Below are 17,741 nucleotides of genomic sequence, written 5' to 3' on the forward strand. Positions count from 1 at the left end.
TAGTATTTCTATTTGTTTGTTTTTTATTACCTCTATCTCCCTGTGAAATTGATCTTTTACTTCTTGGATTTGTTTGTCAATGTGATCTTTCATTGTCTGATTTTGCTGTCTCATGTCTTCCTTGAGACTCCAGATCATCTGAAGCATGTATGTCCTGAGCTCTCTATCTTACATTCCATCTGTTGCAGCTATTACCTCTTCTAAAGTTGAGTTGACCTGCATTGCCTGTGGTTGTAGTGAGCCGTTTCTGTGTACTGTGGCCGCCATTACAAGATGGCGCTGATAAGCGCCGTGGCCTGTGATAAACAACTCCTTATTTTGGGAGAGTTGGCACGTAGCTGTAAATCACCCACGTGGCAGTTGTGCATTGGGGCTTTATCTGCTTTATTAGGGCTGGGGCACGTAGTAGTAGTAGTAGTAGTAGTAGTAGGAGTAGTAGTAGTAGTAGGAGTAGCAGTAGAAGTAGCAGTAGGAGTAGAAGTAGAAACTAGAAGACATGTCAAAATAAAGGCCTGAATAAACTGCTGAAGGAAGAATCCTGTGTCGTGTTTCCTTTGCTGGCGAGGGGACGCGGCAGTTGGTGGCCCGGACTGGGAAACCTCCTGGAACCCAGGATCCAGAACCTTCAGCAGTCAAGGGTGGTGCACCAGTAAATTCCCAGGTAAGTGGGAATCCGCAATTAAAGCGGGGCAGCTCCTCGGTAGATAAAGAGAGAGCTGGGAAAAAATAATAAATTCCCGGGTAAATGGGAATCCGCAAATGAAAGCGGGGTACGCTCCTCTGTAGATAAAGAGAGAGCGGGGAAAAAATAATAAATTCCCGGGTAAATGGGAATCCGCAAATGAAAGCGGGGGACGCTCCTCTGTAGATAAAGAGAGAGCGGGGAAAAAATAATAAATTCCCGGGTAAATGGGAATCTGCAAATGAAAGCGGGGCGCTCCTCGGTAAATAAAGAGAGAGCGGGAATCAGTCCCAGGTGAGTGGGATCCGCGATTAAAGCGGGGCAGCTCCTCTGTAGATAAAGAGAGAGCTGGGAAAAAATAATAAATTCCCGGGTAAATGGGAATCCGCAAATGAAAGCGGGGCGCTCCTCGGTAAATAAAGAGAGAGCGGGAATAAGTCCCAGGTAAATGGGATCCGCGATTAAAGCGGGGCAGCTCCTCGGTAGATAAAGAGAGAGCAAAAATAAAATAAAAAAAAAAATAAAATAGGACGCTCCTCTGTAGATAAAGAGAGAGCGGGGCTTTCTACTTTCACTTTCTTCATAGTTTTGAAAACATTATGGGTGTTAACTCCTCAAGCCCAATTTTGCTGGCCTTGGATGGGCTGCTGCGTTCTAAGGAACTTAAAGTGAAGCAGAGCACATTACAGAGGTTTTTAGAAGAGACTGACTCTGTAGCTCTTTGGTTTGTTTTTTCAGGGAGTCTCACAATTCCCAGTTGGGACAAATTAGGGAAAGATCTGGATTTCGCTTACAAACAAGGAACTTTAAAGGGCGGTACCATTCCGCTTTGGAAATTAGTGAGGGGGTGTATAATGGATGGTAAATGTCAGAAAGCTGTGAGAGAGGGTCAAGCCGTTCTTGAGCAATTGCATGAAGAAAAATCGGAGGGGTCACATAGCGAGGTAGCAGAAAGTATTAGGAGTAAGAGGGGTGAACAGGCAAGGGAGTCTGAAGTTAAACAGGGGAGAAGGCTCTATCCAGACTTGACTGAGTTAAAAACTCCCAAGGACACAAGTAGCTCGGACAGTTCTGAGGAATTGGACAAGTTATTACAACAATTACGTAAGACTAAGATAAGAAAGAAAAAACGGGAAACAACAGATGTAAAAGCCTGCTGTGAGAAGGGTAATAAATCCAGTTCTGGGGAGGAAGTTGAGAACCTAGAGGAGGGCTCTATACCTGATGTTCCACCCATAGATCCGCCCATTGCTCTGCCCCCATACGTGGGAGGAGTCCAAGGCTCCGGGAGGACTTTTCATTCTCATTGGTTCTTCCACAGTCACTCAGACAGGACTTCTAGTCCCACCTTCCAGCCACTAACCTGTACTGCTGTGTTTCAGATTTCTACCGGAGCTGCTCAGAGCTTGTATTTTTTAAAAAATGCCTACCTGTAAATGCTAACAAAAGATATCTTTTTCAGACAAAATTTAATTCCACAGGTTTCTATGTTACAGTCCTAAATTTAAACTAGTTCTAAGTTAAATAACCTGACTTTTTCTCTATAGTTGTGTTACTAAATAATGTTCTATTGATGAGAGATATCAAATATGCTTCTTTATATTTTACTTTTAATTTTGAAGGTTATGAGGATGCATTTGCTCGCCACAGGAACAAGCCGGCAAAGTTCCTGTGATGACCAAAAAATCCTTATTTTCATTGCTAACTATAAAAATAAAAATGTATACTCAAGGATCTTATTTCAGTTACATCAAGTGACGTCACATAGAAGAGTGCACTCCTAGTTAAAAATAAATTTAAATGGATCCAAATATTTTAAGACCACGTGGTTACATAAAGTTAATACAATTATAAGTCATGTTCTTATTCTTAATATATATATATATATATATATATATTTTAGATATTTAGATAACCTATATTTGTTAATCTATAAATTAATTAGCACATGCCTAATTGATTAGATAATATATATTTGCCTAATTGTTTTTCTTCAACAGAAAACCCATAATTTATGTTTTATATTTACATTTATCAGATACTCTGCCTTTTCAGTTACAGATGTTTGAGATAAATGTGTTTACTATAAATTTGCTTTTAAGTAAAAATACAATCAAGTAATTTCTAAATCTCAAAGTAAAATTAATCAACACATTTTATCTGGGATTTTGGCTGCTAATCAAAGGATAGAGTTACTTCAACCTCAAGTTGAGGAATTGTCTGACCTAGTACATTTGGGTTGTATTGATCAAGGAGCACATTTATGTATAACCTCTGTCAAATTTTATGATTCCAGAAATGCCTCATGCATCATTGGAGAGTATCTATCCGGAACCTGGTCCATGGAAGCAGAAAACTTGATCCAGTCTCAACTAACTCAGATTGCTGTTTTGAATAGCACCCATGTCGATCCAGTGACCTTGAGTCAATTCACCACTTGGATATTTTGGATATCTTCTGCCTTTTCCTTTTTTAAGGAGTGGGTGGGAGTAGACATTTTTGGTACTATGTGTTGCTTTGGTATGTTTCTCTGCTTGTGGTTTCTCTGTCGCCTCAAGGCCCGCAGTGCTCACGATAAGGCTATGATCATACAAGCTCTTGCTGCTTTAGAAAATGGCAACTCACCTCAAGTCTGGCTTGCGCATCTTAAACAGTAAACCTTTGACATGGTCGTTGCACCCCAAGTTATTATAACATTGCACTGGGATAGACATGTCCTTCTTTTGTCACTCTTCTAATGCTGGAACTTCTACCATATCTTTCCTCTGTGCATACCTCTCCTCCCTGCCTTTCTGCACTAGGATCTTTACTAACTAATCTTATGGTTCAACTACACCTGCCATTTGATGGTGATGGTCATGGGTCCTGTTTATGGAGGCGGTTACCATGACAATGTCCTGTTGGCCACAACACGCTGAGCTGATCTTGTAGTACCCAGTGACGGGCAACTTCCACGCTTGCACTGCAACCTAAGACAGGGGAATGGGGCCTCCCCAGAGACGGGTAAGCAGTGCAGGGGCGGTGGACGACCTAAGACAGGGGCTACTTGATTCCCTTTGACATGCAATAAACAAAAGAGGGGAACTTGCTGGTAGCAGGCCTTCCCTGGCCCCCAGGGGCCCAGCCCCTAATTCTTTGTTCTGCATGTCGAAGTGGCCAGCTCACTAGGCCTCCTGTTTTTCCGCCTGAGACACATGTATTCCACGGGAACGTCTTGGCCTTTATCTAACAATGGCAGATGTCACGACCGAATTTCTCCCCTTTTCTGCTGTCCGTTCCTTTCTTTCAGGGTGCTGCCAACTTGTTTGTCATCGTATTTCTAAACAGCCACAGTTCAGCCTCAGCTGTCCCCCTTCGTCTACCATCGTCACGATACAGGATGCGAGGCAAAGCACTGCACTTGAGTGATCCTTGAAGTGGACCTCAAGGAGAGCATGTCCTATTGCATGCGGGTTGGACGTCCACGCCCCGCCCCACGAAAAAAGGCATCGGCTGATATGGCCTCAGGTTTGGGGAAGGGCCCTCCTTAGGGCTGGACCATATGCAGCCACTTCTGCACAGTGGGATAGGACCTCTACTCTCGCCTGTATTGTCTTAGTAAAACTAAAAAGGGGGAACTGTAGTGAGCCGTTTCTGTGTACTGTGGCCGCCATTACAAGATGGCGCTGATAAGCGCCGTGGCCTGTGATAAACAACTCCTTATTTTGGGAGAGTTGGCACGTAGCTGTAAATCACCCACGTGGCAGTTGTGCATTGGGGCTTTATCTGCTTTATTAGGGCTGGGGCACGTAGTAGTAGTAGTAGTAGTAGTAGTAGTAGTAGTAGTAGGAGTAGTAGTAGTAGTAGGAGTAGCAGTAGAAGTAGCAGTAGGAGTAGAAGTAGAAACTAGAAGACATGTCAAAATAAAGGCCTGAATAAACTGCTGAAGGAAGAATCCTGTGTCGTGTTTCCTTTGCTGGCAAGGGGACGCGGCATGTGGTCCTTTCTTTCCTTGTCGTTTCATACCGCTGGCGTTTCTTTCTGCTTGGTGAAATTGTTGTGTCTTTGATATTTTCCCTCTATTTATTTATATTGCTCTTGTATAGTTGAAAAATCACCCTTACAGGGCAGGTAGTGGCTGTGATCCTCCTCCAATTAGTGTGATCCGTCTACCATGCTGGCAGGCCCTAGGTCTGCTTTGCTGGTCGGTCAAAGGTCCACCTACCCAGCAGGCGCCAGGGGCACCTGTGTCACTCCGTAGGTTGCTGGGCCTAACCTCCCGATGGGTTGCAGGTTCACCTCGCTTGCAGGCACTGGGGGAGGGGCCGGTTCCGCCCCTCAGCAGGCTTTGGGCCCGCTCTGCTGGTGTACACAGTCCCCCGCCTACCTGCAGACACTGGGGGAGGGGATGGGCCTAGCCCTCAGTCGTCCACCGGACCTGTCCTAGTGGGTCCGGTCCGCGTTCCCCGCCGGCGCGTGTAGCTGCTGTCACTTGGCTGGTTGCTGGGCCTGACCCGCCCGCCCGTGGCTTCTCCATTAAGTCTTAATTATTTATAATATTATTTAGTTTGTAGTTTATTTGTTTAGTTTTTATTTGGAAGGTCTATCCAGTGGTGAGAGGGGTGTGTTAAAGTCACCCAGTATTGTTGTGTTGTGGTCCATTTGATTTTTGAAATAGAGAAGGATTTGTTTGATATACTTATATACTCCATTGTTTGGGGCCTAAATGTTTATGTTATTATTTCTTATTGATGCATGGTTCCCTTTTTTTTTTAAAGAGAGGAGAGAGAGAGAGAGAGAGAGAGAGAGAGAGAGAGAGAGAATTTTTTATTATTTACTCTTTAGTTATTGGCGGACACAACATCTTTGTTGGTATGTGGTGCTGAGGATCGAACCCGGGCCGCACGCATGCCAGGCAAGCGCGCTACCGCTTGAGCCACGTCCCCAGCCCACATGGTTCCCTTAAGCAGTATGAAATGTCCTTCTTTATCCCTTCTGACTAACTTTGGAATGAACGACACTTTAACTTATATGAGGATGAAAACACCTGTTTGTTTATGCCATCCATGAAAGTGATATATTTTTTTCTCCATCCTTTCACTTACAGCCTGTGGATGTCTTTTCCTATGAGGTGATTCTTTTGAAGACAGCATATTGTTATTTTTTTAAAATCCAATATGCCAGTCTATGCCTTTTGGTTGATGAGTTTAGTTCAGTAACATTCAGAGTTATTAATGAAACATGATTTGTTCTCCTGGTCATTTTGTTTTATTTTGTTTTTTAACTTGCCTTAGTTTCTTTTTTGATTACCTTTTCCTTTAATATAATTCTTCTGTTTGCTGGCTTTCACTTTTTTGAAATTTTCTCCTCATGAAATATTTTGCTGAGAAAAATATGTAATGCAGGTTTTCTGATTGTGAATTCTTTTAACTTTTATTTATCATGGAAGGTTTTCATTTAATTTTCAAATCTGAAGAATAGTTTTGCTGGAAGGACAATTTTTGGTTGCCATCCATTTTCTTTAAGAGTTTCATTTATATTATTCCAGGATCTCTTAGTTTTGAGGTTCTGGGCTGGGAAATCAGCTGAGATCTGAATAGGTTTCTGCCTACTTTTCTCTCATAGCCTTTAAAATTCTATTCTTTTTCTGTACATTGGCCATTCTCATTATAATGTGCCTTGGTGTGGGTCTTTTGTAATTTTGTACATTTGGGGTCCTGTAAAGCTCTTGTATTTGATATTCCTTTTCATTTTTTAGATTTGTGACATTTTCTGATATTTTGCTATTGAAAATATGGTGCATTCCTTTGGTTTCTATCTCCATGCCTTCATCTATCCCAATAAATCTTAAATTTGGTCTTTTCATGTTATCTAATAATTCTTTTAATTTTTGTTCCTTGTTTCTTACCATTTTCTCTGTATTCAATTTTATTTTATTTTTGGGATTACATAGTTTGTCTTTATTGCCTGAAGTTCTGTCTTTCAAATGTTCTAGTCTGTTGGTAATATTTTCCATTGAACTTTTAAATTGTTTTATTGTTTCTTTAATTTTGAGAATTTCTTCTTGAGTTCTTTTTATAATATTTGCCTCTTTATTGAAGTGATCTTTTACTTCCTGTATTTCTCGCTAATTTCACTTATACCATCCTTTGTTTTGAAGGTCAGTTTAACTATGTACTTTCTAAACTCCTTCTCTGGCATTTCTTCTACTGTGTTGTCTACGGATTTTATTGTTGGTACATTTTGAGTTTTTTGAGGTGCTTTGTTACTTTGTTTTTTCCCTTGTTGTGTGTCTTCCCATCTAGTGGTATGGACCCAAGGTAGTACAGTTTCCACTCTGTAGTCTTTCTACCCAGTGTACCTGAAGGCTTCCAATACCTCACCTTTAAGGGGAAAACCAAAATTATTAACACACAATGCAGATAATACATAGCCTTAAACCAAATAGCTCCTATTAAAGTGTCTACAGTTTTGTTATAATAAACAGAAATAATGCATTCAATTATTGTCTACAATATAAACAATAAGTTTGTTATCAGAGTTTACAACTTCCAGTGATGGACAAATGGGAAACAGAAGTAATGTAGAATGTGAAGTTCATGAGAGAGGAAGAGGAAAATTAAAGGTAAAAATATATAGTAAGAACAAAAAAGGAATTAATAGGGGTTAGCTTTCAGCATGGGAGAAATGAGAAATGAGAAGCAGAATTCAAGGAAAGATATATATATATATATATATATATATATATATATATATATAAAGAATACAAACAAAACTGCAATTTACTATTCAGACATCCCACTCCTCAATAAAATCATGCATGAAAAGTATTTGGTTTCAAAGATGGTAGAGATGTGAGAGATAGGGGACAAAGAAAGAAAGAAAAAAGGTTTGAATGGAAAATTTCTTGTTATTCAAAAGTTTCTTATCTTCCCTTTCCACCAACCAATAGGCTTTGTCTGAATTTCCATGGTAGCCCCAGTCCAGTGGGTGCTGGACCATTTGGCTTGGCAAGCTGAGAGCAAGGTGCCCTCACACCCTCTTTCAGTCTTCCCACACTCTGAAGAGCTGGCTCCTTCTGTTTCCATGCTCTTCAGGACTCACTGAGCTGTAGAGAGCCTGGTTCTCTCCAGTTTTTCCAACCTGTGTTTCCCTCTGGGGAAATGCCCCAGACTTTGGCTTTCCTCAGGGTTTCCAGGCCCAGGCTAGGCCCCACAGACCCATTAGCAATCTGATGGATATGGGCTTCAGGTACCCCAAGCTCTGTCTCACTGCAGCCCCAATATTCCAATGTTCCAACTTCCAGAGAGACCATTAGAGATGTGGTCACACAAATGAGTGACCCAGCAAAGAGGCAGCAAGATGGTGGTCACCCAGCAGGAAGAGCTTTAATTCAGCCAGACCTGTAGGTTCCCCAAAACAGATTTCTAGACCTTGGCCAGTTTCTCCAGACTGAGGTGGACATATCCCAAGATGGTGGCAGTGGCAGTGGCCAACCTGAAGGCCCCTTGGCCCTGGTCTCCCAGGCCCTGGCTGATGTCCCAAGATGGTGGTGACCACATGTAAACAAACCTGGAGGTACCCTGATAACAGACCTCTAGGCATCAGTGGGCAGTCAGTGAATATCACCTTTCTGTATATCTACAAGCACTAATTCTTAAAAAAAATATGTTATGGTTTAGGTATGAGGTGTTCCACAAAACGTCCTGTATGACACAATGCAAGAAAGTTTAGAGGTAAAATAATTGGGTTATTAGAGCTTTAAACAAATCGGTGTGTTAATATGATGACTTTGTAGCAAAAAGAACATTTTTTTCCATGTTTGAGAATGAGTATAGGTGTTTTAATGAGTAAAAGTACATATTTTTATTTGTGTCATGAATATATGTTTGTACATATTAACATTTGTATTATGAATATATGTTTGTTGGTAAGGGTGTGCATTCCTTTATTTATCTATGACTATGTTTATCTATGTGGGTGGTAGTGGGTTGTGTGATTAGTGTATGTGTGAAGAAAGCATATAATCTGTAGTTAGTTGTCACACAAAATTAATATGTTTTCACTTATTAATTCAGTAGTTAAATAAACACTATTTTAGTGCCTACATTTCTTCAGGCCCTGATGGTACAGAGAAGACAAATACAGGTGCTTGGCTTTATAAGATTTCCACCCTTTTGAAGAGGAAGACTGTTAGTGCAGTGTGCTGAATGTCATCAAGGGCAAATTTTTTGTTGCTCTGTGGAAACACAAGTAAGCATATCTAATCCCTTTGGGAATGGTAGTGATTAGAAAAGGCTGCCTGAAAGGTTCAGTATCTGGGTTAAATCTAAAAGTTTTAATAGCCAGTATATATTCAGTATGGTGTATTCATATATGTACATAAGAATGTTATGTCAGATTGATTACACTGCATTTTCTCTTCATATCCACCTCCTTTGCCTTTATTTTCCTTTGTCTGATTCACTGAACACCTATTTCACCTCTATCCATCTTGTTGTGTATCAGTATCCATATGTCAGAAAGAATGTTAGACATTTGTTTATTTATTTATTTTGGATTGGCTTATTTCACTTACCATGATAGTCTCTGTATCCATCCATTTACCAGGAAATGTTGTAAAAGTCATTCTTCATGACTGAGTAATATTCCATTGTATGTATGAACCATGATTTTGTCATCCATTCATATGTTCACAGTCATCTTGGATGGTTCTACAGCTTAGCTACTGTGGATTGTGCTGCTATAACCATTGGTGTAGTTGTGTCACTATAGTATATTGATTCTAACTCCTTTGAATATATAGAGAAGTGGGATGACCAGGGGTCAAATGGTGGTTCCATTCTTAGTTTTATGAGAAATATCCTATTGCTTTCCATAGTGCACCAATTTGCAGTCCCAACAACAACATACGATTGTACCCATCATAAAGGCTATCTATGCTAAGCCTCAGACCAAAATCATTCTAAATGGAGAAAAATTTGAAGGCATTCCATCTAAAATGTGGAACAAGATAGGATGGGGATGCCCTACTTTGCCACTTCTATTTAACATAATTTTTGAAACACTGGCCAGAGCAATTAGATACATGAAATAAATTAAACGAAATAAAATCAATAAAACTAAAAAAGAAGATATACATATGGCAAATAAGCACAAGTTGTACTACATTATTAGTCACCGGAGAAATGAAAATTCAACCCACTTTACTATATATCACCCACAATACCTAAAATACAAAAAAATATTGCCAGTTGATAAGAACATAAAATAGTTTTTTGTTAGCTTTCTGTCAAAAAAAGAGAAAGAAATTAAAAGGATACACTTAGGAAAAGAAGAATTCAAATTGTCACCATTTGCTGATGATATGTTTCTATACCTAGAAGTCCCTACAGTTTTCCACCAGAAAACTTCTAGAATTAGTAAATAAATTTAGCAAAGTAGCAGGATAAAAAATCAATACTCATAAATCAAAGACATTTCTGTATATCAATGACAAATCCTCAGAAAGGGAAATGAGGAAAACTACACCATTTACAATAGCCTCCCCCAAAATAAATAAATAAATAAAACATCTGGGAATCAACTTAATGAAAGAAGTGAAAGATTTATATAATTAAAATTACAGAACCCTAAAAAAAAAAAGTCAAAGAAGTCCTTAGAATACAGAAAATCTACCTTGCTCTTGAAAAGGCAGAATTAATATTATCAAAATGACCATACTTCCTAAAGAACTATACAGTCAAAATCCCAAGGACATTCCTCATAGAAATAGAAAAAGCAGTCATGAAATTCATCTGGAAAAATAAGGGACCCAGAATAGCTAAAGCAGTCCTTAGCAGGAAGAGTGAAGCAGGTGACATCAGTATACCAGACCTTAAACTATACTACAGAGCAATAGTAACAAAAGCAGCATGGTATTGGCACCAAAACAGACTGGTAGACCAATGGTACAGAGTAGAGGACACAGAGACTAACCCATAAAATTACAATTATCTTTATTAGACAAAGGTGCCAAAAACATGCACTGGAGAAAAGATATCTACTTCAACAAATGGTGCTAGGAAAACTGGAAATCCATATGCAACAAAATGGAATTGAATCCTTATCTCTTACCATTCTCAAAACAAAACTCAAAATGGATCAAGGACTTAGGAATAAAACCAGAGATCCTGTATTTAATAGAAGAAAAAGTAGGCCCTAATCTCCATCACGTGGGATTAGGCCCCAATTTCTAATAAGACTCCTTTGGTGCAAGAAATAAATCAAGAAACAATAAGTGGGATAGACTCAAACTGAAAAGTTTTTTATCACAAAAAGAAACAGTCTGTGAGGTGAACAGAGAGCCTATATAATGGGAACAAATCTTTACCCCTCACACATCAGATAGAGAATTATATTCTCTAGGATATATAAAGAACTCAAAAAGCTAATCACCAAGAAAATAAATAACCCAATCAATAAATGGGCCCATGACCTGAACAGACACTTCCCAGAAGATGATATACAATTAATCAACAAATATATGAAAAAATTCATCATCACTAGCAATTAGAGAAATGCAAATCAAAACCACTCTAAGATTTAATCTCATTCTAGTCAGAATGGCAGCTATTGTGAAAACAAACAACAATAAGTGTTGGCGAGGATGTGGGGAAAAAGGTACACTCATGCACTGCTGGTGGGACTGCAAATTGTTGCATTCAATATGGAAAACAGTATGGAGATTTCATGGAAAATTTATAATGGAACCACCATTTGACCCAGCTATCCCTCTCCTGGGTCTATACCCAAAGGACTTAAAAATAGCATACTACATGGACACAGCCACATCAATTTTTATAGGCAGCACAATTCACAATAGCTAAACTGTGGAACCAGCCTAGATGCCCTTCAGTAGATGAATGGATTTTAAAAATGTGGCATATATATAAAAGAGAATAAAATCTTGGCATTTGCAGATAAATGGATAGTGTTGGAGAAGATAATGCTAATGAAGTTAGCCAATCCCCAAAAAACAAATGCCAAATGTTTTCTCTGATATAAGAAGGCTTATATATAGTGTAATAAGGAGAGAGAGCATGGGAGGAATAGATGAACTCTAGATAGTACAGGGGTTTTGGAGGGAAAGGGAGGGGGCATGGGATTATAAATAATGGTGGAATGTGATGATCATTATTATCCAAAGTACATGTATGAAGAAATGAATTGATGTGAATATACTTTGTATACAACTAGAGATATAAAAAATTGTGCTGTATATGTGTAATAAGAATTATAATGCATTTCAATGTCATATAGAAAAAATTTGAATAAATAAACAAATAAATAAAAGAAAAAAGAAAATCTTATACACATAAAAGATATACAAACAATCCATAATCATTTTAAAATGATTATCATTCATTATCTCTCTAAAGCAAATAAATATAAATTTAAATAATATGAAAAATTCTTTTTCCCTATGAAGTTGTTATAAACAATAATACTCAGTTTCATGAGGATATGATAAAGGCCAAATATATATCATATAAATAGATACCTTACTTGCCTGAAAAAAATAAAAATTAAGCATAGTGAATTGTGTTGAAACAGAACAGATTGAAAGGAACATAAGACCAGTAAGTAAGCCAGTACATAATTTAGCTAGTAGTACTGGAAGTGGGAGTAGAAAAACAGGTGGCAGATATACTAGACTTAAGATATCTAATGATAAATGAGATTTAGTAAGGAATCAAAGATTACTCCCATGTCTCACCTTTGATTGCTAATGGATGATGAGATTACATAAATCCACCTTAAGTTTGATGGGAAGATTTCTCTCTCTCTCTCTCTCTCTCTCTCTCTCTCTCTCTCTCTCTCTCTCTCACACACACACACACACACACACACACACACACACATACACACATACACACATGCAGTCTCATATAGAATTTATTTTTTTCTTTTGAGACAAAATGAATTTCTCTTACACATTTTCCTTATTCTCAAGACTGTGCATATTTCTTTGCCCACTACAAGTGAATATGTACCAGAAAGTCATCATCACGAGCTTTACATGTATATCTCATTTAATTTTCTTAACACCATAAGTTAACTGTTATCCTACTTTACAGCTGAAGAAGCACATTCAGAGATATTATGTGATTTATACAAGGTCAGAAACATGCGAGATGAGCCTAAGATTTAAATCCATTTTTTTTCTGTTCAGTCCCCAATCAGTGAACATTCTTCATACCATCTTCATATATTGGTCATTTACAATTTAGATAAGTAACAGAAGTCAGGCGAAGGATAGACTTCCATTTTGACAAAGATTCTTTCTGGTAAAAATGGTTCACCCTTGGGGCTGTGGTTGTGGCTCAGTAGTAGAGTGTTCGCCTAGCATGTGTGAGACACTAGGTTTGATCCTCAGAACCACATAAAAACAAACAAACAAACAAACAAATAAATAAATAAATAAAGGTATTAAAAATAGTTCACTCACCAAAGATTTTGCTTGACATTATAATGGCATCTAGATTATGATAACCTACCTGTGCTCACTGGATCTGCCAGATGTGCCTATCTTGATTAACCTGTATTCTACCAGGTGCTTCCAATTAAGCTAGAAATGTTATGATGACACCTTGATTATTCACCTGACTTTTGCAAGTGAAAAGGTTGCACCTACCCAAGGCTCTAAATGTCAAAATCAAGTCAGCATTCATTCTTTTCATAAACTCTTACCTTTAACTTACAAAGTAGTGTCAACTGCATGCTAAGTACTATGTTGAGTTTTGACAATACAAAGAAGGTTTAAAATGGCCTTATTCTTCAAGGAGTTCACTTCTAGATGGCAAGTAGTTATAAAAATCTTTATGTTTAAATCGAGAAGTACTATGATATTGTTGATCTGTAGTGTGTAGGGTAATTAAAGAGTGCCATCAAAGGCATTTGGGAGCTTGGGGAAAAGTTGAAATATTTGTCCTTAACCAGATAAGAAGGGGAAAGAGGACTTTCAGTTCTGGTTGGCTGTAGCATAGACTTGAAGTATTAAGAGTACAGAGTTTTGCAGACATCAATCATGAAACCTCTGAATGCCAAAGTAGATGTGGCTTTAACCTGTGGACAATGTAGAATTATTGCAGAGTCATTGGCAAGGGAGTAACATGGTCCCATTTGAATATTAAAAATATGGATTAATAAATAAAGGCAGGGAGATCAGCTAGAGTATTTGTAGAAGTTCATGTAAACATCAATAAGATCAGAATGAGGCTGAGTTGGAAGGGAAAGGCATTGTGTGGATTTGGTTATTGTTCATGATGATGTGAGTAAAAGAAGAAGCTGAGAGGATTCTCAGATTTTTGCGTGACTCACTGGGTACATGAAAATGCTACTTGTGAACTTGGAGGAACAGCAAGTTTGGGGAGAAAATGATGACTTTTGGACATGTTTAGTTTGAAGAATTGGTGAGACATTCACATGGAGATGTCAAATAGACATTGGATTTCAAGTGTCTGGAGTTTATAAGAGTGATATAGGCTGGAGATTTAATGTTCATCAGTACTACCTGATAATGGGTTTATAAGGATTAGGTAACATGCATGTGGATAAAATGTATATGCTTGCAAGTTAACCTTTTCTGATCATACTATTTTATATAAAAATGTAAACTTCTAACACTTTTTTTCACAGATACAGCTGAAATAAATCATAGCTACTACTTATAACATTTGCTGTGAGTTGTACTGTGTTGTGATTTATTTATTTATTTATTTATTTATTTGCTGTTCATCAAAACTATTTCATGTCAAAGTAATTATGCCCTTTTTTATATGAACAAATTGAATTTGAGATTAGTATAAATTGGACAAGGCAATACAGTAGCAGAATTGGAGAGCCTCAAAGCCAGTATTCTTTCCTACATCTCATTTTCCAGGTTGGATTTATGCCAGCACTAACCACAGGTTGCAGTCACACAGAAAGCTGCTGAAAAGGGTTCATCTCCATTCTCATCTCTGGCCAGGAGCCCAGCAGGTGATAACAAATAAGCTCCTGTGGAATTGTGGGTAGACACTGGATTTGTAAGCCAAAGGAATCCTTTTTTAGCTGTTTGCTTAGTCTTTTCTCCTGCTTTCCCAGGGTGTACGAAACCCTCCAGCACTAGGACCCACCGGAATCCAGGCCTCTATGGCACCTCCATTCCGCGCCCGCGTCCAGCTGCTTCTCTTGCGAGCAGTAGGTTTTCTCATAGGCCTAATGGGCCAAGCGGCTCGAGCCTTTGGCGGCCCAAAATTTGGCTCAAGAACCACCGGTCCAGTGAAGGAACCCTTGCTTCTGCTTTCTGCAATACAGCTGGCTAAGCTGATTAGACAGAGGAAGGTGAGAGAGAGCGCAAAGGGAGCAGATTTAGAAGTGGGTGCAGGGGGCGTATTTTAGTCTCAGACTCCTGGAAGTTTAGTGGTGGTAGTGGTTGTGGTACATGACTGAGTTGGGGAAATCAATTTCCTTTCCATCCTCTACTATGAGACTTGGGAGAGGCTTTCAAATGGGGATGAAAAGGAAACTTCTGTGAGTCATAGTGTGCATGTTTATACATTTGCTGTAAGCACTGGTTGGATTATTTCGGCATCCTTCAGTCATTATGTCCATTTTTCCTGTTTGTGCAAAATAATTGTGCAGAAGAAAAACCAGGAGTGGTTTTTGAAACTGATTCTCAACAATAGGGTTTCTCTCTCTCTTCCTTTTTGCTTTCTGTCCAAGGTGTTTTTTTTTTTCTTTTTTTAATTTAGAAGAACAGTAGTATTTGGTCTAAAATAGTGATTACTGTGGCTACCAGTAATAATTAAACATATTTTATCTCACTGATGTAGTTCTACAGGTAATATCCATGTAAAATAATTGGGGTAAAATGATTTGTACAAATGCATGAAAATTTACAAATTATTAATTTTAAGCAGCTTAAGCAATCATTTTTCTCTACAGTTGTTCTGGCAGGACTAGTAATCTCCTTGACATATGATTGGTGGATTCCCTAGAGGTGTTGGGCTATTTCCTAGTATTGTTTTTAATTTCTTTTCTTTATCTCTCTATTGTTTCATTTAACTCCTGGTTACCTTTAAACAACATATTTTTCTCATTCCTCAATTCACTCCCCAACATCCACTAATCATACATGGTTTTGCTAATAGGCAGATAGTGGGATGTAGTGTAAAGATAGTAGATTAAAATGTTGGTGTGTATCTCCATAGCCTGGGCAAGGGTTGCCATGACAATTGCAAATAATACATGTCAAGTCTCTGGCACACAATAAGTTCTGTAGCATAGAGATTACAAGAATGAACACTGGAGCCGGATTACTGGGGTTCAGAAATCCTAGCTATCTTGCTATCTGGATGTGTGATCTTGGAAAAATCCTTTAAACTTTTGTGCCTCTAAATATCCTGTAAGAAAAATGGACTAGATAATAGAATCTACTGTATGGAGTTGTGAAGATTGAATGAGTTCATACACATGAAGCTTTTAAAACATTTCCTGGCATAATAGTCCTGGCTAAAATTACTACCATCAAGTTTTTGATGGCTGTTATTTATATGTTCATGCTTGCCCATGATAAGAGCTTATCTAGATATATTTTATATTAAAGTGTTCTGAAGAGAAGTGAAGTAGATATAAAATCTTATTTGTATGAGTTTTCCTTCAGTCCCACCAATGTTGTGTCCCAACAAGGTAATGTTGATATATACACCATTAGACCTTAACTTTTTGTTATATATATTTTAAAATTTTCTTCCTTTCTCTAGAGAAATGGTTGGGGGGTGGGAGGGATTGGCCATCCGGGGACATGTGACAATGTATGGGAACATTTTGGTTTCACAATTGAATGAGTACCAGGGATGCTGCTAACCACACTCCAATGCACAGGACAGCCCTCTCCATAGTAGAGTTATTTGCCTCAATTTTTCAATAGAGCCAAAATTGAAGAATTCTACTCAAGCGTTATTTGAGAAAACTGGTTTCTTTCCAGTCTTATTTGCTAAGGCCTGAGAGAAAGCCATTATAAAATAAATAGGTAACTTGACCTATTTTTTATGTAAGACTGGGTTGATACCAGTTAAATTTTTGGTCAAATTTAGGACTCATAATAGTTGTCATAATAACAGCCATCATTTATAGAGTGCTTATTGCACACTAGTAACTTTATGAATTTTATCTCCAATTTGCATATTAAATGCCAAGAAATTATTTAAGATCAAGATGGAGGAGGAATTGATACTAATACCTAACTTTAATAGACTGTATATACGGACTCAGAGTCTGTCACCCACATGCATTTGAATGCTATCTTTTGGTGCCTCAATACATGGATGAGTAAATTCTATATACCAGATGCAAGAAAATTCTAAACTGCTGGTATATTCACTTTGCCTTAAGATCATTTTCAGCAAAATCAAGTATTTTCCTTTTCCTTTGACTGTGCTATCAGAATGGCACCTGTATTTTTTAGTATTCATCTATTACAGGATTAACAAGGCCATTTAGTCTGTTTTCCTTATCCCTCCAAAGGTCAAAGTTTTACCTTTTATCTTTCTCTTAAATATCAGTAATTGAGTGACAGTTTCCTTAAATGTAAAATGGGATAAAATAATTTTACCTATTTCATAAAGTTATTGGGATACTTGAATGAGATAACAGCTCTAAAATACTCAGCACATTCTCAGTGAAAGTTAACTTTAATATTATAGATTGTAGTCTTATCTTTCTGTAGAAAATAGGAATACAATCATGGATACTAGCACATACTGGGGAATTTTGGTTGGGTATCTTGGTTCCTACTACTTACTCTTAGTTTACTCAAACATTCTCTCATGATCTACATTTACACAAATACCTACAAGTACACACATATATACATATATATTCTTACAATGTAATTTTGATGCAGTGAACCCCATCAATTCTGTAGTTTACAAGTTTATGGAAAACTCTGCAAAATGAAAAAAATAGCTATGATATATTTATTATTTCTTTTTGAAATTTTATTTATTTTCTTCATAAGCAAAGACTATAAAATATGTAGTTAGGGGTCAGGGAC

General features: G+C 37.9%; 1 protein-coding gene across 1 annotated transcript in view; it reads left to right on the forward strand.

The window, feature by feature from the left end:
- Positions 1-14,836: 14,836 nt before the first annotated feature.
- Positions 14,837-17,741, forward strand: part of Faah2 (fatty acid amide hydrolase 2) — a 154,659-nt gene continuing 151,754 nt past the window's right edge. The window contains exon 1 of the mRNA XM_077793646.1: positions 14,837-15,028. Within this exon, the coding sequence (XP_077649772.1) occupies positions 14,837-15,028 (192 nt within the window). The remainder of the gene's footprint in view (positions 15,029-17,741) is intronic.

This window comes from Urocitellus parryii, chromosome X (genome assembly GCF_045843805.1).
Source record: "Urocitellus parryii isolate mUroPar1 chromosome X, mUroPar1.hap1, whole genome shotgun sequence".
Taxonomy (NCBI): domain Eukaryota; kingdom Metazoa; phylum Chordata; class Mammalia; order Rodentia; family Sciuridae; genus Urocitellus; species Urocitellus parryii.